Genomic DNA, 21,136 nt, shown 5'->3' with positions numbered 1-21,136 from the left:
CTATCCTCATGGGGGAGCGTCCCTTACGTGCTCTGCCAAAGTTCCCAATGGAAAACAATATTCAACTTGAGTGTATTTATAGATTCCAATTTTATTCAAATAATTTTGAAAAACTTTCTAATTTGAAGTTAATTATTCCAATATAACTCGGGCGCGAGGTTCCAAGGTCACGGTTTTCTGAATTTACTTCATGATGAAGGGCAGACGTATGCCCAAAATGCATTGAGTATATACACAACAATAAATGACGATCAGTCCTGTGACGGACATGCATGAATGATGCATCTTTAAGGAACATGTTGTGCATTGAACACACACCAAAGTTATATTGGAATAATTAACTTCAAATATGAAAAATTTCAAAATTGAATATCTGAATACAGTTGGAACCTATAAACACACTCAAGTTGAATATTGTTTTGCTTTGGGAACGTTGGCAGTGCACATAAGGGACGCTCCCCCATGAGGATTGCAAAAAGAACACTTGATGGACAGAACTCAGAACAATGTCATACATTCACCCCAGTTCAGAGATCTGGGCCTAAATCCATCGTTTTTTTGCTCACCATGCCATTCCAGTTTAGACACAGCCATAGGCAAATCAGTCTTGATCCTGCACCCAATGGGAACAGTCCAGCCTGAACTGCCATGCCAAGTCCTCCTGGAACCAAGCATCCTAGGACCGCACAACTTTCAAGTTTTCTGATTCGCCTATGATCAGAAGGTGATACCTTCCTGCACTCCAATAACTTATCATGATAAGATGAAGATTTAGTAAACTAATCATAATCCATTTGGAGTGCTTAAGTCCAGCCCTACTTATGTGACACGGAATTACCGCATTCCTCTCTGTTGGCCATCCATTTTTCATATATACCATGACTTGTTTGATATTTTCATCAACCAATCAATCAATTATGGCATTTGTATAGCGCACTATTCACCCGGAAGGGTCTCAAGGCGCTGGGGGAGGGGGGGCCGTCACTACTCGAAGAGCTAGGTCTTGAGTTGCTTCCTGAAGGAGAGATGGGCCTGGTTTAGCCGGAGGTGGATGGGGAGGGAATTCCATGTCTTGGCTGCCAGGTAGGAGAAGGATCTTCCACCAGCGGTGGCTCGGCGGATGTGTGGAACGGCGGTGAGGGCGTGGTTGGTCAACCGTAGCTGGCGGGTGGGCGTGTAGAAGGTCAGGCGGTCATTGAGGTACTTTGGGTCAGGTCGTGGAGGGCCTTGTGTGCGTGGGTGAGGAGTCTGAACGTGATCCTCTTGTTGACGGGGAGCCAGTGCAGGTCTATCAGGTGGCCGGAGATGTGGCTGTGTCGGGGGATGTCCAGGATGAGTCGGGCGGAGGCTTTCTGGATGCATTGGAGTCTTTTTTGCAGTTTGGCTGTGGTGCCAGCGTAGAGGGTGTTGCCGTAGTCCAGCCGGCTGGTGACGAGTGCCTGGGTGACCGTCTTCCTGGTTTCAGTGGGGATCCATCGGAAGATCTTTCGGAGCATGCGCAGGGTGTTGAAGCATGATGACGATACGGTGTTAACTTGTCTGGTCATCGAGAGGGAGGAGTCCAGGATGAAGCCCAGGTTACGTGCGTGGTCTTTTGGCTTGGGAGTGGAGCCCAGTGCAGGGGGCCACCAGGAGTCGTCCCAGGCGGAGGGAGATGGTCCCAGGATGAGGACTTCCGTCTTATCTGAGTTCAGTTTCAGGCAACTGTTCTTCATCCACTCTGCGACGTCTTTCATCCCTTTGTGTAGGCTGGTTCTGGCGGAGGCTGGGTCGTTGGTGAGGGAGAGGATGAGCTGGGTGTCGTCGGCGTAGGACATGATGTTGAGGTTGTGTTGGCGTGCGATGGCTGCGAGGGGGCTCATGTATACGTTGAAGAGGGTGGGGCTGAGGGAGGATCCTTGTGGTACGCCGCAGATGACTTCGGTGGCCTCGGATCTGAACCGGGGGGAGGCGGACTCTCTGGGTTCTTCCGGCGAGGAACGAGATGATCCACTCCAGAGCCTTCTCTTGGATACCGGTGTTGCTGAGGCACTGCACTAGGGTGCGGTGGCAGACGGTGTCGAATGCCGCGGAGAGGTCCAGGAGGATGAGGGCCGCAGTTTCTCCGCTGTCGAGCAGGGATCTGATGTCGTCAGTGGCTGCGATGAGGGCGGTCTCGGTGCGGTGGTTTGCTCGGAAGCCGGACTGCGAGTGGTCGAGGGATCCGTTCGTCTCGAGGAAGGCGGCAAGCTGTCTGTTGACGGTCTTCTCGATGACTTTGGCAGGAATGGGGAGGAGCGAGATGGGACGGAAGTTCTTGGGGTCGGTGGGGCCCGCTGTCGGTTTCTTCAGGAGGGCGCTGAGCTCTGCGTGCTTCCAGCTTTCCGGGAAGGTGGCGGTTTTGAAGGAGGCGTTGATGATGTCTCTGAGTTATGGTGCGATGATGGAGTCGGCCTTGTTGAAGACGTGGTGGGGGCAGGGGTCGGTTGGCGATCCGGAGTGGATGCTGCTCATTGTGCGGGTGGTGTCTTCGGTGCTGACCGTGGTCCAGGCGCTGAGGGTGGTCGTGGGGGGGCGATGGTATGGTGGTGGAGTACGTGGTTGGAGCGCCGAAGCTGTTGTGTATTTCGGCGATCTTGCGGTGGAAGAATGAGGCGAGTGAGTCGCAGAGGTCTTGCGAGGGAGTGATGTTGTTGTTTCCGGCGCTGGGGTTGGAGAGCTCTTTGACGATGCTGAAGAGTTCCTTGCTGTTGTGGGCGTTGTTGTCGAGTCGTTCTTTGAATGCTGTCTTCTTGGTGGTGTGGATCAGCTGGTGGTGTTTGCGGGTGGCGTGCTTGAGGGCGGTCCAGTTGTCTGTGGTCTGGTCGTTGCGCCAGGCTTTCTCGAGGATGCGGCAGTTCTTCTTGGAGTTCTTGAGTTCGTCTGTGAACCAGGGGGCTTTCTTGCTGCCGTGTCTGCTGGGGGGGGTCTTCAGTGGTGCAAGATCGTTTGCGCAGTTGGTGATCCATTGCGTGAGGTTGATGGCTCCTTCGCTGGGGTCCGTGGTGCGGGCGGGTTCTGGCTAAGGGAGGTGGTGAGCTGGTCGGCGGTGATCTTGTTCCAGTTCCTGCGAGGGATCTGTTGTGGGTCGCGGTTCTTTTGAAGCTGAAGTTGACGCAGCCGTGGTCAGTCCAGTGAAGTCCGGTGGAGTGGCTGAAGGAGATGTGCTTGCTGGAAGAGAAGACTGGGTCGAGCGTGTGTCCGGCGTAGTGGGTGGGGGTGTTCACCAGTTGTTTGAGGCAGAGGTTTGCGAGGTTGTCAAGCAGGGTGGTGGTGTTGCTGTCCTTGTTGTTCTCCAGGTGGAAGTTGATGTCCCCTAGGAGGATGTAGTCAGCGGAGGAGAGGGCGTGCGGGCTGATGAAGTCGGTGATGTCTTCGCTGAATCGTGTGCGTGGTCCCGGGGGTCTGTAGATGAGGGTGCCTCTGAGTGTGGTCTTGGGGTCGGTGTGTATGTGGAAGTGGAATCTGCGGCGGTGAAGGTGTCGTCGGAGCTGGTCGTGATGCGGATGGTTTTCTTGTGTACGATGGCGATGCCTCTTCCAGTCTGGTTGACACGGTCCTTCCGGGTGATCTTGTATCCCTCCGGGATGGCGATGTCGGGAGCAGAGGAGGCGTTCATCCAGGTTTCCGTGAGGAAGGCAACGTCTGGTGATGTTGCGTCGAACAGGTTCCAGAGTTCGACGGCGTGTCTGTGGACGGAGCGGGTGTTGAGCAGGATGCATTTGAGGTGGTTGCTGTTGGTGTTCGGCTTGGTGGGTGAGGTGCAGGTCCGGAGGCAGGTGAATTTGCAGGCTTGGCAGGTGAAGGGTCCGTGGGTGCGTTTCGCGGTAGCACGGTAGTATGCTGGTGATCGGCCGGTGTTGAGTGCGTTGAGGGTGGCGGCGTTGTAGGTCCGTCGTGAGGTCTGGCGATGGTGGGGTCCAGGTGCTGGGCGCGGGCCAGGTGCGGACGGGCGTAGACGGGCTTGCCTTCGGCACACCATTGGCGCACCCGCTGCGCGGACTCTGCCATATATGGAGAGTGGGGGGGGGGGGGAGCGAGGGAGGGAGGAGCAGCTGGGAGGCGGGAGCGGGGAGGGGAGCGGAACGGTGATGCTGGAGGGAGTGCCGCTGCTCCCTGCCGCGGGGGAGCAGCGGCAGGGAGCGGGGTGGAAGGGCACAACAGTTGGCGAGAACACAACAAAATACAAATTACTGGCACAACATACAATGCGGGCAAAACGAGATCAGGGGCAGATACAATACGGTCAAAACAGACAAGTTACTGGCACAACATATAAAAACGGGCAAAACGAGATCAGGGGCACAACAGGATAGATACAATACGGTTTAAGGCGAGATCAGGGGCACAGCAGAGGCACAACGGGCAGCGGCGGCGGAAGCGGAGACCGGGCACACCAAGGATGGGCCACGCGGCGGATGGAGCGACCGGCTCTGACCAGGTAAGGTCAGGTCTGTTTCTGCTCTTCACTCAACCTCAGAAACAAACCGCCCATAAATCATCAAGCGCAATTGGGGCAATCCAGCATCTTTATTTGCTCGACTCCTCGATTTCCTCAACAGTTGCATCTCGAGAAGCAAATCTGGAAAGAAAATCAGCCCTAACATTCTTCGCACCTTATATATGCACCATTTCAAAATGAAATTGAAGCAATGTGGCTGAAAATCTAGCAATGCGTTAGGCCTGATCTTTGATTCTTTTACCACATAAAATGGACACTGGTGGTTTATGATCTGTTTTAAGTGTGAATCCGGTACCCCAAACATGTGTGTAGAACATTTGGATGGCCCGCCAACAACTTTAAATGGTGGAAAATGGATTTCTGTACCTCTGAGTCCTCTGGAAGTGTAACTAATTGATATTTCAGCACCACCATCACATTATGTAAGCACAGCACCTAAACAGTAACTACTTGTATCAACCATTATACAACATGGCAAACTAAGATTAAAAGGTTTCAGTACTTTTGAGCTCACTGTTTTTTGACCCACTCAAAAGATTCATTGGAGAGATCACTCCAGAAAAAAGTCACATTAGCTTAATGTGTGAGGCATAGTTGGATATAAAACCTGTATAAAATTCTCACATACCCATAAATGACTTTAGACCCACTTTGGCCTTTGGTGCTTGCAGCATCAATCATGGCATCCACTAGCTCTGGTCTAGACTCTATCCTGTCACCCAAAACCAATTACCCAAATGCTCAGCTTTGGATTTAAGAAACTCACTACCCTATCTTAAGCACTACACCTTTGTCTTGGAGTACCATGAGTACTTGGTTAATCATTGTATCATGTTCTTCTTTTGTTGCTGCAAAGATTAGAACATCATCTTTGAAGGCTACAAAAACCTTGATACCATAAAACATTTGGTGTATGATTCTCTGGAAAACAGAGGCAGCAGAAGCCAAGCCGAATGGCATCCTGCAGTATTGAAATGTACAGATGGGCAAGACAGAAGCTGTTTAATGTCTGGATTCTGGCTTCAAAACCACCTGCTGGTAACTAGAGACTAAATTCAATTCACTAACCACTTTGCACCATTAACCTGGGCCAGAAAATCTGAAATTGTGGACAGTTACTGAGAATCCTCCAAAATGGCATTGTTGAGCCTCCGCAGGTCAGCACAAACTCTTAAGTTACCACTATGTGTGCGCTTTACAGCCAGTGGTGATAGCCATATTGAAGATTCCATAGATTCAATGCTCACCAGATTACAACAGCCCTTAAGCCCTTTTTCTAATTCCTCCCTTGTCGGATGGCTGTGACTAGGTGGTTGGTATGTGGCGGGAGCACCAACGAGCATTGGTAGCCGCAACTGACGAGGAAGAAGAAAAAGTAGCCACGTTGGGACCAGCAAGGTCTAAGGGACTCAACAGCAAGAGAGTCAGAGCGGGCCCCGAGCAAGCAGGGGAGCCCACTGAAGCAGTAGGAGGACTCACAGGCCGAAGGCACAGGAGTCGCAAGAGGACCTCGAGTAGCTCACCTAAGATGAAGGCCCACGGTGCAAAGGATGTGGTGAGGATGCTGATTGTGAGAAGTTGGACTGGCATATGCTGTCCAAACGACCCTTATTGATGGGAGGTTTAAAGACAACCTATATAGAAAGCTATCCTAGTGGTAGCTGTGGAGAGCAGCCTTCAGGCTAAGTCTTGAAGGAATGTAAAGCAGCTTTTTTTTTACCAGTGTATATTCTCCTGAATGACCAAAGGAAAGAAGAACCACACCAGGTATATATACAAAATATATGTATTTATTCTAAGGGGTGCATGCACCACCTTACCCAGGCTGCAGTAGCAGACCTGTGGTGCCATTGGAAGGCTTCCCAGGGGTGGCATAATACATGCTTCAGCCCCTGGTAGTCTTCTGGGGTACCTATGCCCTTGGTACCTAAGGTACCATATACAAGGGACTCACAGGGGTAACCCAGTAACCAATCTGGAGTGTACCTAAAGTACATGCAATCATTTTAGAGAGGAAGCAGCTAGGCTGTGGTCCTGATTAGCAGGGCCCCAGCCAGACTAAAGTCGAAAAACAGTGAAACACTAGCAAAAGAGTGGGGGTAACCATAGTAGGCAGATCCTGCTCTCCTACACTGATCTTGAAGGGAAGCGATGTTGGAGGCTGTAGCTTCTTGTAACCCGAAGGTCTCCGGAGTGCTGATCCAGCATTGCTTGGTAATGGCAAGGTGACACGGTGCACAGGGATTTGGTCCTAGCAGTTCAGGCAAGGGATACTTGCCTCAAAATTGCAGAGAGGACAGGGCAGGCCTCAGGGAAGTTTCAGAACCACCTACTGTGTTGCTGGGCCTCTGGAAGTCTGTAGGATGACAGAAGAAGCATACTGGTCAGCTTTGCACTCTAAGGAAGATGTCTTTGGGTATCCTTGATACCCACAGGTCTGTTGAAGAACCTGGATGAAGCACAGATGATGAAGAAGACTTGACAAACAGCAAGACCGGGCGCAGCAGGAGTCTTACTTGATGCAGTCTAGGTTCCAGACAAGTAGAGAGTGACATAGTTTCAGGGTTGGGTCTTGTCCTACAACGAATCTAAGGACCCACCCACAGGTAAGACCTTAAGTACCCTAATGAAAGGGTTGGAACAAATCAGAGGTCCCTCCCAGAGGAGGGGTGGACACAAGGAAGGATGTGCTTTGTACAGTTTTGCCAAGGGCTTCCTGAACTGGCTCAAACTGGAGTATGCAAGGAGGGCACCAGATGCCCTTCAAAGCAGTTCGGTGGCAATGGCAAGTGCCCCCACCCCAACACAATAAACTAAGTCCTATCTGAGAGCTGGTCACACCTACCTGCAACAGGAAACCTATTGTTCTAACTTCCCCTGCTTGAGCTTGGCTCTGCAGCAGGAGGGTACATTCGTGTCCGTTAAAGGCTTTTCCCAGGAGTACAGGAGGTCCCCACAGGAGCACCCCCGCACCCCCACCGTACTTGTGCTCATACTTCCACCACTGAAATCAGTGTTGTGGTATGATTCCAACTTGTTTCATACCAAACATGACGGGGTTCGGTGCAGCCACTATATAGTTAGACATCTCATAATGACATAATGACTTATGTCCACTATATGTCTAAAAAATGGCTGACCGCACTTAGAAAGCCTGGAGAATCAACTCTGGGTTTATAAGGGTGTCCTGCTCATGCAGGGGTATCCTCACACTTATTACCAAGCACCCTGCCCTCAGGAATGAAGAGCCTGCCACAGGAGTGACTTATAGATTTTAAGTAGAGTGACCTCAGATATAAGTAAACCTATATGTCATAAGAGGTGCAAGCACCAGCTCACACAGGCTACAATGGAAGGCCTGTAGTCACAGTTTAAGTAGTCTCTGATGGGTGGCACAATGCATGCTGTAGCCCTTAGGGGAGAAAGCACAGTTGCTGGGGTCCTGAATAGCAGTATCCCAGCAGACTAGGTTAAAAACATACTGAGGCCAAGCAAAAAGTGGTGGTATTTTTCAAACACAGTATGCAATGTAGACTGTTGTAGTAAGACATTGCTAACTCGGAGGCAGCCTTATTTTTATCTTAGCTCCTACTAATCAATGCACGATAACCGGCTTCTTAATTATATCGTCGACCCGGTCCCACGGCCACATTCGTTAAAACAGCTAATGGACGTTATTCCTGATTATGTAGTACGCTATGCCAATTTTGTGATAGTAGGAGATCTTCACATCCATATTGGTTACAACAATTGTCCACTAGCCAAAGGTTTAGTGGAGGATCTTGGTCTGTTCCAGCTCAATCAATTGGTACGAACGCCCACACATGTGCAAGGCCACATTCTGGACCCTATTTTTACTAATTCAAGCTCTATAACGACAGATGCATCGATTCCGGTGGCCTGGTCAAATCACCATATGGTCCCTTTTAAGATTTCTGAACTTCCTTGGCAGCAGTACCATCTCATAAAAGGAGTACGCTCAAATGGTCCCTTATTACATCAAATGCCTTTACAGCAGTCCAAAATCAGGAGACACCAGCACTTAAGTCTTTATTGCTAACAGGCAAATAATAGGGTGGATTAACCAGGCCTTAGATGATCTAGCTCCTAGGAAAGTCATCGCCAGTATGCGTCAATTCCACCCACCACTGCCCTTTGCGATCAGATTGCACTGTCTTTTCTTGACCAGATAAACACTATATATATCTCTTTTCATGAGAATGCTAGAAATTTTGAACTTGAAGCACCTGCCTGGACCACTTTAGATGTTCCAGGAAGTTTTTCAAACTTAAAACCCATCTCAGATGCCAAAACGAATAGCCTGATGCTAAAAGTAAAGTCTGGCGCTCCTCTAGACCCCCGTCCCCGGGCTATATTAGAACGAGGCAGGGAAGCTATTGTTACGATACTTGCTAAGTTGCTTAACCTATGCTATGTCTATGGGCATGTTCCTCAGGATTGAAAGCACGCCGTTGTGATTCCACTCTTAAAGAAACCAACTTTAGATCCCTCTGCACCTGAGAATCTAAGACCTATATCTATTCTGCCTTTTTTTGCAAAAATTGCTGAAAAATTCATCAATCAACACCTGATGAAGTTTGTGTCTTATGAAAAAGTGCATTTTCTTCCACAATCGGGGTTTAGGCTATCTTTTAGCACAGAATCCCTCCTATTTCCGTCGAAATCTCTCCGCCAAGTGGCAGACGAAGGCAAGATGGCTGCACTGGTCATGCTTGACTTAAGTGCCGCTTTTGACTCTGTCTCCCCTGGACTGTTACTAGACAGTCTACAGAATTTAGGGGTGTGAGGCACTGCGCTGGGTTGGCTAGCAGACTTCTTGGAGGTATGCACTTTTCAGGTCACCCTACAGTCGTTCACATCCACGACTCGGTCACTGGAATAGGGAGTGCCTCAGGACTCTGCCCTAAGACCGATCCTGTTTAACTTACATATGCAACTGTTGGCTGAAATAATTGAGGGCCATGGCGTTCAAATAGTATCTTACACTGATGACACCCAATTGATTATAACTCTGGCTCAGGATAATCAAGCTGCGGAAAAGTTAAAATTAATCCTGGTTTATCTGGCTAACTGGATGAAGAACAGTTTCCAGAGACTTAATGGCAATAAAACCGACATTTTGGTGGTAGAGAAACAACCGTCTATCTGGTCCACGTTATGGTGGCCCAATGAATTAGGCCCCCTGCCTACCGCCAACTCTTAAGTAAAAAAATCTTGGAGTGTGGTTTGATCATACCCTATCCTTTGTAGACCAAATCTCCACCCTTACAGGCACCTGCTTTGGTATCCTGAAATGATTCCGAAGATTTTAGGGCTTATTCCCGACTCTGCGAAAAGAATGGCAGTCCAGACTCTCGGATCACTGCTGGATTTCTGCAACGTTTTTTATCTGGGGGCCTCTAAGAGGAGTATTCAAATGCTACACAGGGTACAAAAGGCGGCAGCTCGTCTGCTGCTGAGTATTCCCAGACATGTCCCTACGGGGTCAGCCCTGGTAAAACTCCACTGGCTCCCAATTGAGGATAGGATATCCTTCAAAGCCATGTGCTTTGTCCATAATATACTCCAGGGAAAAGATCCTGGCTACTTCCTTCCACCGATTCTACCCTACCATCTCAATTTTTGCCTTAAATCAGCTGGAATAGGCTTGTCCAGAGTTCCTAAATTTTGCAGAAAGTGCCTTGGAGGCAGCTCTTTTAGGTTCCTGGCAGCTAAACAATAGTACCAACTACAACTTCTTTTCGGAAGCACTTAAAAACTTGGCTTTTCAGCAAGAGCCACACATAATAAAAAAGGAAAAAAGGGGAGGGGCGAATCTTCCCCCTGAGCCTCAACCAATTATTCAAGCCTTATACATAATGTGTGTCTGGCATAAATATATCTCATAGTTGTACTGGGCCTTAATCCCACAAGCTTCCCAGATGTGAGGAAGAGGCTGACCGAGCCTTTCGTGACAAAGAATGGTCCCAAAGACTCGAATTTACTACATTCAGTGACCTATAATTCTAAATTTAAGCTGATACAAAACTTCATACTGCATACAGCATATCTGTTGCTGAAGACCATCACTAGAGTTTCCCATATGTATTATCTTCATGTCCCTGTTACTTAGCCCAAGTGACAGACTTCATGCACATACTATGGAGTTGCCCAAGTAGCAGACTGTATAGGACCAATATTACTGAACTACTGACCTCCATCACAGCCATACCCATTCCCCTGGACTATCCCTCCACAGCACTGGGATATACAAAAGGTCCAGGAAAGACCACACAGCCACAAGACTTACTAACCTAGCACTCATTCTAACTAAATGAGCAATTACTTCCCACAGGGAGTGGAAATCCCCCCACACCCCTTCATAGCAGTCTGGTTTCAGACACTTTAAAAATAGGGCAATGCCAAAAGCGCCACACAGCAGAGGAGAGGCTAGGAGTCACCCAAAAAAACACTTAGCAGTAATTTAGGACTTCCTGCTGGAGCAATTGAAAAAGACTATTTCTGAGGCAGGTCCTCTCTGAATCTGCAACATCAACTCATTCTAGAATCTGGCCTCGCCGCTTAACAACCGGCATCACCTAAGATCTCATACATTCATTCCATTAATTTAAGTGCCTCTGAGGTAGCAAGGTTTCATATGTAAAGAAACTTTCTTGGACTCAATACTCTCGAAATAACATGTAACTAACTAGCCAACATGTTTTGTGAGTACTAATAATTGCACCACACAACATTTTCTGTATGTAAGGGAAGCTTTTTAATGTGCTTTACTTACAAGTAACTTGAGTGTCTTAATATGGCTGCCGAAAACACAGGAGCTCTATTGCACATGCGTCTACTGCATCTACGTAGTATGACATCCTTTGCTTTTGGTGGGAATTCTTTGCAGCTGTGCAGTAGTGCCAAAAATGACCGCTTTGAATCTCACATGCTAATGCATATGCTTTGCTTAAATTAAACCTTCCGTGTCTTGCTAATCTGCTAATACAATAGTTAAAATAAAATAATGGGATTAGAGTAGAAATAAGTGGTATACAGTGCATTCATTTATTTTCGTATTCTAACATGTCCTTCTTTAACATTATTATTAGCTCATATTTGGGCTTGGAGGGTGACTTAATACTCCATCTTGTCTAAATTCTACGCATGCGTACTGAAACCCTGAAACTCCTTTGACAGTAACATTGAATGTCCACCAAGAATTGTCTCACAACCGATGCGCCTGAGAACTTTACCTCTTGACCCGGAGAAGAGAAGAAGATGCGAACAAATAAAATACATTGTATTAAAAGTAATATGATTGTTGCTGGGAGCAATAAAGCTTAGGAAACTAAATTTATGAGTGGGAACATAGAACAATTAAACTAAAGAAGATGACTTCAAATTAGTATGGTGTGAAGACCTCTCCCCATCCCATTGACCAATCGAATGCAGGGAAAACATGAATATTGAAACATTGGTGGGTGGTACATATCCTGAAAATGGTATAACTAAGGTAGGCTTAGTCAGTTAGATTGTCCGACTTGTCAGAGACCTGTCACTGACCCAACATTTGCTGAAGGAGATCGTGGATGCCAATGAGCTCAGAGGGCTGGTCAAGCACTCTGAAAGAAAAATCGGGAGATTGCTGAGGGAGAATACTCTGTCCATCTAGACAGGGAACGAGAGTAGCACCAGAGAGGGGTGTAATGCTGGTGTTGCACTCTGAAGAGGTTAGCTGTCCTGTCCTGACCTGTTGGCTCCTGATTAGTCAGGAGCCCTTTCTTTCAAGCCCTTGGCCAGGGGTTGGTCCTCGCACCATTCAAGATAAATATAAATCTGTGTGGTATGTCCTTGTATTGTCCCTTTCTCTCCCTACCCAGGTACCAATGTCTAGTGAGATTTCTAAGTCTTTAAAGTTTTTTGCTTTCATCATTATTTTTCTCCTTGAGAAGATGGGGATGGTCATGTATTGGTATTTGACTCGCAAAATATTTCATAGATAACGTTTTTAAAACTCTCCTAAGTCCGTCGTCATTTAAAGAAATAAAGTAAATGTTATATTTTGCCTAATATTCTAACGACCTGATCTATCGACCAGAGGACTAAGGTATAAAGGTTTGGTAAGAAAAGGTGTACAGGTAAATTAAAGTTCAAATCTGATCGTTCTGAACCTCAGCACAGGATTGGCAGCTTAATGAATGAATGTTCATGGGCCCAGGTGAGTATGGTGTTTTAGAAATGACCAAAGCTGGTAAACTTGCGCCATCACCTCCCTCATCACTTTCACAAACAGCTCAACTTTGTGTGTTGCCATGCTTCCCACCCGCTCATACTCGGCTCATCCAAGATCCCTGTACCCCTACTCCCCTCCTGGCCTCCCCAACCTTCTGTTGCCTAAGTCAGCAGTTCAAATAGTTAATATGTTATTGACCATAAAGACTTTAATAAGACTGCCCTGTCTAAGAAACTACACACTTGTGCATGAGAGTTCATTTAAATAGATAAGAAATTATGTAGTGCATTTTACCAACTCTAGCTTCTCTTTGGACCCTGCTCTTTCCATATTACAACAGTTATCCATAGCTGTTGTAATGAATACAGCTACTGGAAACTAATAAAATATAGTGTTCTGTAATGTTAAAAAAATTTAAAAGCAAATAAAGTTTACTTAAAAATAATAATAATAAAGTTCAACTTAGGAACAGCCAAGCTCAATATACCAGGTTCAAGCACCTAGGACCATGGTCACTTTCATAATGAAAGTTGGATATCATTTTTCTCCAGGACCACCTTTGTCACTTGTACCAAGGATTGAGGAGTTGGTTGAAGAAACATACAGAACATCTACCACCATCACACCTTGTTCTTCCAAGGTTTTAAAAAAGATATGTGCCTCCAGAGCCGTACCTAATTTTCCCAAGACAAAAAACAAAGCCTAACTCTGTGATCGCTTCAGCAGGATGCAAAAGGCAAACCTCAGATCCTCCTGACAGAGAGAGTAAGATTGAGCATAGCAAGCAGGAAAGTCTGTGAATCCTCAGCAATAGCTATGAAAGCTTCCCGTGTGTCCACGTCGTTAAGATTTTTCTACATTGATTTGTCTGAGAACCTCCAGCAATTGAAAGAAAAGCTTCCTGTAGGAATCAAACAGGATATTTAGAACATTGTTTAGGAGGTCTTACTAGCTTTTGATCATTAATTCTGACATAGCATCCCGTTTTGTAGATTTTCTTGGTCTATACAAAGCTTTGCTGTTTGTTTTGAAGTCCGCTCCTTGCGCCTCCACATGCATGGCAATAGTGGCAGCTTTCCTTCACAGACATTTTCACATGCAGATACTTCGATTTTCTAATAAAGTTTCATGCCTAAAAGAGAGAACTCTTAAGGATTTCTGCACAAATGTTGCCCTTCTCTACCCAGTAGGTCAACAAGTGAATTGCTTGAAATTCTCACCAACTCCAGTTGAAAACCTGTCATGTCTAAAAAAAAAAAACTTCCCAAACAGTTTTGTGAAGTGCCCTTTTTCTGTGGAGAGCTATTCAATCTCACAGAAGTGCCAGCAGGTCCTGTTGACTCCTATCTCTGCTCCTCGATAAATGTCAGCTCTCCTAGCCTCAATGACGATAGCCGTATTCATTGTTCACAGTGCAAGACTCCATATGGGGCTTCTGCAGTAATGTCAGAAGGATCACTGTTGACAAAGGCAGGACATTTAGGGCGACAAACTTAATTTTTTTCCACCAGGGATGCATTTGCTGGTGTTGCAACAAGAGAAGCTTCCTGAAACGAGTTCCCTTTTCATCAGGTTTACCCTATCCAAACTATTGCACCTTGCGGGATGAGGACCTTGCTTGCATCATCTGAAGGTACACAATCTTTGGTTGGAAAGTGAGTATCTGTACCACAAGCTCTTTGAGTTCAGAGAGGTCCATCTATCTCTGAAGGATTTCCTTTCATTGTGAACAACCGTTCAACAAGTTAAAATTTACAGCACTGCCATGAGGAACAAACTATTGTCTAGGCTCTTTAACTGTCGATGCACAGACCTGTTTCTGGCAAGGAACTTATCCATCCAAGCAGTACATCATATATGTATTCATAACTCCTAAGCAGATAATATGAACAAAGTCTTCCAAGAAAACCTCAACTTGTGAACTAAACAACTTTGTATTACTGGCCATCTTCTTACTCTGGTGATTCACAAAAAAAGATCGTTTTGCTATGTCGCAGAATACACAGTGCTCAAATTAATCTTCCAGGGCTCAAGAACTCTGCTTGATGTGCCTTGTCCTCCTGTGTTTGTAAAAAGTGTAGTAGGTGTGAGGGGCAGGAGAGGTACTCTGTAGGGATGCGTTACTCCCCTCCTAACTCATACAAAGATGCCTTAAGTTGTGTTTTAACGTGGTAATTCCCATCAGTTCTTTCCTGTGCAAGGCCTCCTTCTTGTGCCCTCAAACAATGCATTGCACAGAGTAGAGGCCATCACATGGTGCCCATTGGTCTGTGAACATGGACTCACGTAACTGTAGACCATTGGTAATTTTCTCTGTCTCTTGCTACACTAACTTTGCACCTCCAGTCTAATTAGCTTGGATTGCAGATTTGAAAGAAAGAAGTAAACATTTTTTAAAGTGCCCGAACTGTGATAGTTATTTTAGTTTTAGAAAGTAAAGACTTTTTTCTTATGAAAGTGTTTCGACATTCTGGTTGAATACTGAGATAAATCCGGGTTCTTGAATTCATTAAGTATTCCCTTGGTGGAGAACTATTATTATAAGTAAGTAATTTTTTCTATCCAATGTATTTTTTAAATAACCTTGTTAGGTTTTTTGGTAGGTGTCTTGTTTTTATTTAGTTCACGAGATTGTTTGATGAAATAATGCTTTATAATCCACTCCTCAGGCTGATGTGTTGTCCGAAAGCAGTTGTGGCACCCAATACGAGTCGTTTCTAGATTGCGAGTTTGCATCAGTAGAAGACAGCAATCTAAAGGGTATGTGATTTAAAGATTTAAACCTAAGCTCTGAGATCTGGCTTGGACTTATGATATATTGTATACTTTAAATGTGTAAGCATGAAAAGACTTGACTGCTCCACAGAACTCTCATTTCCATTGTCTAAAATTATGTTGAGAGCATGGCATTGAATGATTTCTCTGTTTAATGAGTGAGTGAGAAGTATAGTGCGTTCCCCACTTAGAGCTGAAGTAATAAGGGACCAAAAGAATGTCATTGTGTTTTTAATATTTGGGAGGGAGGCTTTATATTTGGTAAGAGGTAGGATAACGATCTGAATGGATTGGTGTTTAATTGCACTTTTTAGTCACTGCTGAGGATTGCAAAACTAATTACAAATACATTTTCATGATAAAACTATTCCCTAGCATGATCAATCCTGTGTGCATCATCTCAAACATAAACAAATTGCCTGAGTTATCTGCATCCTCAGATTGAACTATGACTTTGCATTGTTTTTTTCAAATTGATCTAGTCACTAATGGGACTTGCGTCCAAATCCTGTACTTTCAGATGTTTCCTTCTTAAGTTCACTTCAGTATACAAGACAAGTATGCAGAGGGAAGAACCTTACTTCTCCTCGTGGGCTGACCACAATAATACTGATGAAACCAGACCATTGTTATATCATTTGTATAGGCTGCTCAAAGAAACTCAAACTAGTCTATGATGGATAGCTAACCCTCATGGGCCTAATGAATCCACATCGTTTGCCCACCCTTGGAATTCTCATTGACTTGTAACTCGTCATAGCAGAGTGCCGCCTTTCTACTTTTCACTAGGCCAAGATCACATTAGCAGATTGTTTCCATCTTTTATTGCTACATAGACCCCTTCATCCACCAAAGCAAGCACACACTCACATTGACACACTTGTTTATAGCAAGCATTGCTCAGTGCATTAAAGTTTCGCCTATGGGATTAATAATAAGAGGTGTGGGAGTAATGTATGAGTGCAGGGAGAATGGTGTGTGTGCTCTTTGTGCAGGGTGAGTGGTGCGGGAATGAAGGTTGGTAAGTGTCTGAGTGCAAGGTGGTTGATGTAGGTTTTCATTTGCGCTCACTCTGAAATGGCAGATAACTTTGCAGGGAAGTTGGAAAGATCAAATTGTTAAATTCACGTACTTCCCACAAGATCCTTGAACGTGAGCAGTCTTGCGTTTCAATGACCATTGAAAAAACACTGGACTCTGTACTTCCGGAACAGGTGACTGTTATACTCTGCCATCTGTTCAAATGCATTTATTTGACAGCATGCACTCGGCCACATTACATATTTGCATGGGAGCAAAAATGGAAATTAAAACAGTGAAGCGTGACTGCAAAATGAGAAGGCAAAGAAAGGCGTGGCACAGTCACTTTAGCTCTGTCTGCAGCCTTTGCAAAAGTGTAGAGTGCTAGGACCCCCCCCTTTATGCGGACCCTTTTTTTTGGATATTTGCTGTAGTTTGTGCTTAAGCCCCTGTAACCTTTAACCTTTTGTAGTAACCCTATTGTTGTGTAATAGCACTCGCAGGACTCTGTCAATAGATCAGCAGGGTACATTCCTAAAAAATGATGGCTGACATCCAGAAGGTACCATGAGTCAGGGTAGCTAGAGCTCCAGATTCATATGGATGCACTGATCGGAGATTTAGACCTGCTCCATAGCTGAAAACTGTTACAGCAAACAAATGATGGACGGAATGCTGACAATGCAAACATTCTCCCCCAGTCAAAAGATCTGGGTTAAATCCATCATTCTTTTGCCCACTACGCCATCCCAGTTTGGACCCAGCCATATGCAAATAAGTATTGACCCTGTGCCCCATGGGAACAGTCCAGGCTGAACTGCCAAGCCAGATCCTCCCTGGACCGGAACTAGCATCCTGGGGTCAGTTTCAGGGCATGTCACCTTTCATCGGCCAGGCTAGCTTGAATCCAGTGGCACAGCTTGCTTGAATTCAGTGGCACAGTGAGCATGGGACCCACGTCTGGGCACACCCATCCCACTTAGGGCGAAAATTGTTACAGCAAACAAATGATGGACGGAATGCTGACAATGCAAACATTCTCCCCCCAGTCAAAAGATCTGGGTTAAACTCATCATTCTTTTGCCCACTATGCCACCCCAGTTTGGACCCAGCCATATGCAAATAAGTCTTGACCCTGTGCCCCATGGGAACAGTCCAGACTGAACTGCCAAGCCAGATCCTCCTTGGACCGGAATTAGCATCCTGGGGCCAATTTCAGGGTATGTCACCCTTTATCAGCCAGGCTAGCTTGAATCCAGTCGCACAGCTAGCTTGAATTCAGTGGCAAACTGAAAACAAATGCTGGACGGAATGCTGACAATGCAAGCATTCTCCCCCAGTAAAAAGATCTGGGTTAAATCCATCATTCTTTTGCCCACTACTCTACCCCAGTTTGACCCAGCCATATGCAAATCAGTCTTAACCCTGTCCCCCATGGGAACAGTCCAGATCGAACTGCCAGGCCAGATTCTCCCTGGACCGGAAACAAGTATTGATTGTTCATTTTGCATTTGTCACCTCAAGTGGGACGGATATGCCCAGACGTGGGTCCCATGCTCACTGTGCCACTGAATTCAAGCTAGCTGTGCCACTGGATTCAAGCTAGCCTGGTTGATGTGGGTCACGTGCTCTCCATGCCACTGGAGTCAAGCTATGCAAGCTGATGAGGGCTGAAAGCCCGAAACTGGTCCTACAAATGCTTGGTTACAGTCCAGGGAGGGCTGGCTTGGCAGTTCGGGCTGGACTGTTTCCATTGGGCGCAGGGTCAAGACTGATTTCCATCTGGCTGGGTCCAAACTGTAATGGCATGGTGAGCAAAAAAATGATGGATTTAGGCCTGATCTCTGTCCTGGGGTGACTGTATGACATTATTCTGCATTCTGTCCATGGATTGCTCTTTTTCCATAGCTGAAAACAGCAGAAGGGATTTACCACAACTGTTTCCCGCGTTATTAGCGCGCTTGAAATTGTTTTAACCGCGCTACCCTGACTCCTGGTACCTTCTGGATGTCAGCCATCATTTTATAGGAACGTACCCTGCTGATGATAGTGTGAGAATGTTCTATTTTTCTGCTCTAACTGCAATTTAGATGCAAGAAACTAATACTCCTTGCGTAATTTCATCTTTTTGTTGAAATGATTTCCTTGTGAAGAAATGTATTTTTGGCTTGTAGGACTTGGCCTTTTTGGCTAAAGTTCCATAAACTTTTTGCTTTCCCCCTAGACCGTTTTCCTGACATAGAGTTGCTAATTTAGATGCTTTGGGTACTTTGCCACTGCTGATCAGTGTCATAGTAAAAGTGTTCCCTATGTACATACCAATCATGGTTGGCCATGATTGGTATGTTTGCCTTACTAGTAAAGTCCTTAGTGATGTGCACTGTGTGTGCCAGGGCTAGTAATGCAAAGGCGTGCGTAGAAGGGAACGCAGGCTTGCAGTGTAGGGCCTGCGTGCAGTTTGCTAAGTTAGCATGTTGTCCTGACAAGTGCAACCACTTGTCAAGCCTTACTTTCCCTTTTGTATACACATTGGGCACCCCTGTGATAGCTTCCGGGTAATCCCTGGGCAGGGTGCAGTGTACGTAAAAGTCAGGACATATACTAAGGTGTTTTATGTCCTGACAGTGAAAAACACTCCATTTAGTTTTTCACTGCTGAAAGGCCATCCTGCCCATAGGACAGAATAGGGAGGTTGGGTGTTTTGTTTTCCTAGTTTCCTATAAGTTTAAAATTGAGAGGTGATGTTTAGTATGTATGAACTTAGTGTCATAACACATCCTCCTGTGAAGGTGGTTTTGTCACTGTTTGTAAAGTAACAACTCTTTTAAAAAGTGGCTGAGTTTTGTGCTTTAAGCATTTCTGTGAGTCTCTGCTGAAATGTGGATGGACTGTCTGGATCGGGAAGGTGAGAGGAGCTGGGAGAGGTCTTGATCCAGGAAGGGGTTGAGATGGCACCAGGCTGCCCTGCATCTGGAGAATACAGGGAGGAGAAGCCCGGGAGGTGAAAAGGCATGGGCAGGTGCTATAAACCAATTGACTCATCTCCTGCTGAGTGATTAAGGATCCAGACCCCCAGTATCACAGGAAGAAAGGTGACACTGGGAGGGAGACATCCAGAACTGTTTTAGGGAGGAGTCAGGGACCCCTGAGCACAACAAACTTCAAAGACATTAACCCGTTTACTGCGGCCGAAAATCCACCGCGGTGTGGTGGTTTTGAAGAGTGGGCGGTTCCGCGTTGGCCAACGGACGTGCGCAGCACTACGTAGGTAGTGCTTGCAACGGCTGTTTGCCGACAGAAGCAGCGAACGGGTTAAGGGGTATAACTATGAGAGCTGAAACCCCTGAACGGGGTATTGAAACAGAAATGGATTGAGACTGAAAAGGCTTGGACCCATTCTGTGGTCAAGAGGAACCTCTGCTAAAGAAGGAGCAACTGAAGAGACTGCTGTGGAATGACCAATCCTTGCTTCGTGATCTGGGGTGGTCTGCAGTTTGCTGTTCTAACCAAGTGAGAGGCTGTTGGGACTGTGCTTGGAGGCGCTGGGTCCCCCTGCTTGACGAAGACTGTGCTTTGTGCTGTGTCTTGAACCTCAAGGGCCCAAGGTGAGCTGGCTCCCTGATTGGAAACACAGGAACTTAAAAGTTTCCAGAGAAGTACAAAGCAATGCAGTGTGCGTGTGCTTTTTCAGCTTGAGATCCTCAGACGTTGTGCCTTGTGATCGTGGGCACGCAGGAGTAAGCTGAGTCTCGGATGTGCAGGGTGTGTTTTGGTGCAGCCAGGGCTTTGGTGAGGAGCGCCTGGCCGTTGTGTGCACAGGGAGACTAGGTGAGACTCGGACATGCAGGGTGCGTGTCGTGGTGCAGCCAATGCTTTGGTGAGGAGCGCCTGGTCGTTTTGTGCACCAAACAAAGAAGTGAGTCTCAGACACGCAGAGTGTGTGTCGTGGTTCAGCCAGGTCGTTGGTGAAGAGTGCCTGGTCATCATGGGCACCAGGAGAAGAGGTGAGACTCGACCGCGCAGGGTGCATGTCGAGGTGCAAGCAGCGGCGTTGGTGAAGAGCGCCAGGTCATCGTGAGCACCAGAGAAGAGGTGAGTCTCGGACGCGCAGAGTACAAGTGGAGGTGCAACCAGAGGCGCTGGTGAGGAGTGCCTGGGTAGTGTATGCACTGAATTCGAAGTAAGTCTCCACAGCGCTAAAGGCGGGGTCTCGGTGTCCGCTGAGACCGTCGGAAGGAGGGCCAGGTCATTGGGCCCTCGGAGTGAAACAGCAGCGGCCCAGACCGGCATCGCTGGAGGAACTGAGCTGCCCACCTGAGCTCGCCATACCCATTGACAGAGTTCTGGATCGAGACCCAAGTCGCTGAAGGAGGAGAGGAGAATGGGGTCGTGCCCCCTCCAGTGAACGTGGATCACCACCTGGGATGGGGTGCAGGCCCAGAGGGACACTCTCTCGGCCTCTCGCTTCTGTCAACTGCGCAAGCCTGTTGCTTCGGCAAGGATCTAGGCCCATGCTGGCCCAAGAAGGGGCAATACTGGGGCCGGGGTGAGAAGCGGTACTTTTGTGTCATCATTGATCTTTATTGGGGGCACTGTTAACAGAGCACCTAAACTGTTGCATTACA

General features: G+C 46.8%; 1 protein-coding gene across 9 annotated transcripts in view; it reads left to right on the top strand.

The window, feature by feature from the left end:
* RBM44 (RNA binding motif protein 44) overlaps window positions 1-21,136 on the top strand; it is a 1,911,902-nt gene that overhangs the window by 1,398,820 nt on the left and 491,946 nt on the right. For all 9 annotated transcript variants that reach the window (XM_078681327.1, XM_078681325.1, XM_078681323.1 and 6 more), the window contains one exon: window positions 15,386-15,476. In XM_078681327.1, coding sequence (XP_078537453.1) covers window positions 15,386-15,476 — 91 coding nt within the window. The remainder of the gene's footprint in view (window positions 1-15,385; window positions 15,477-21,136) is intronic.

The sequence above is a fragment of the Lissotriton helveticus genome, chromosome 3_1 (assembly GCF_964261635.1).
Source record: "Lissotriton helveticus chromosome 3_1, aLisHel1.1, whole genome shotgun sequence".
NCBI lineage: Eukaryota > Metazoa > Chordata > Amphibia > Caudata > Salamandridae > Lissotriton > Lissotriton helveticus.
This window is presented reverse-complemented; position numbering and strand designations above follow the sequence as displayed.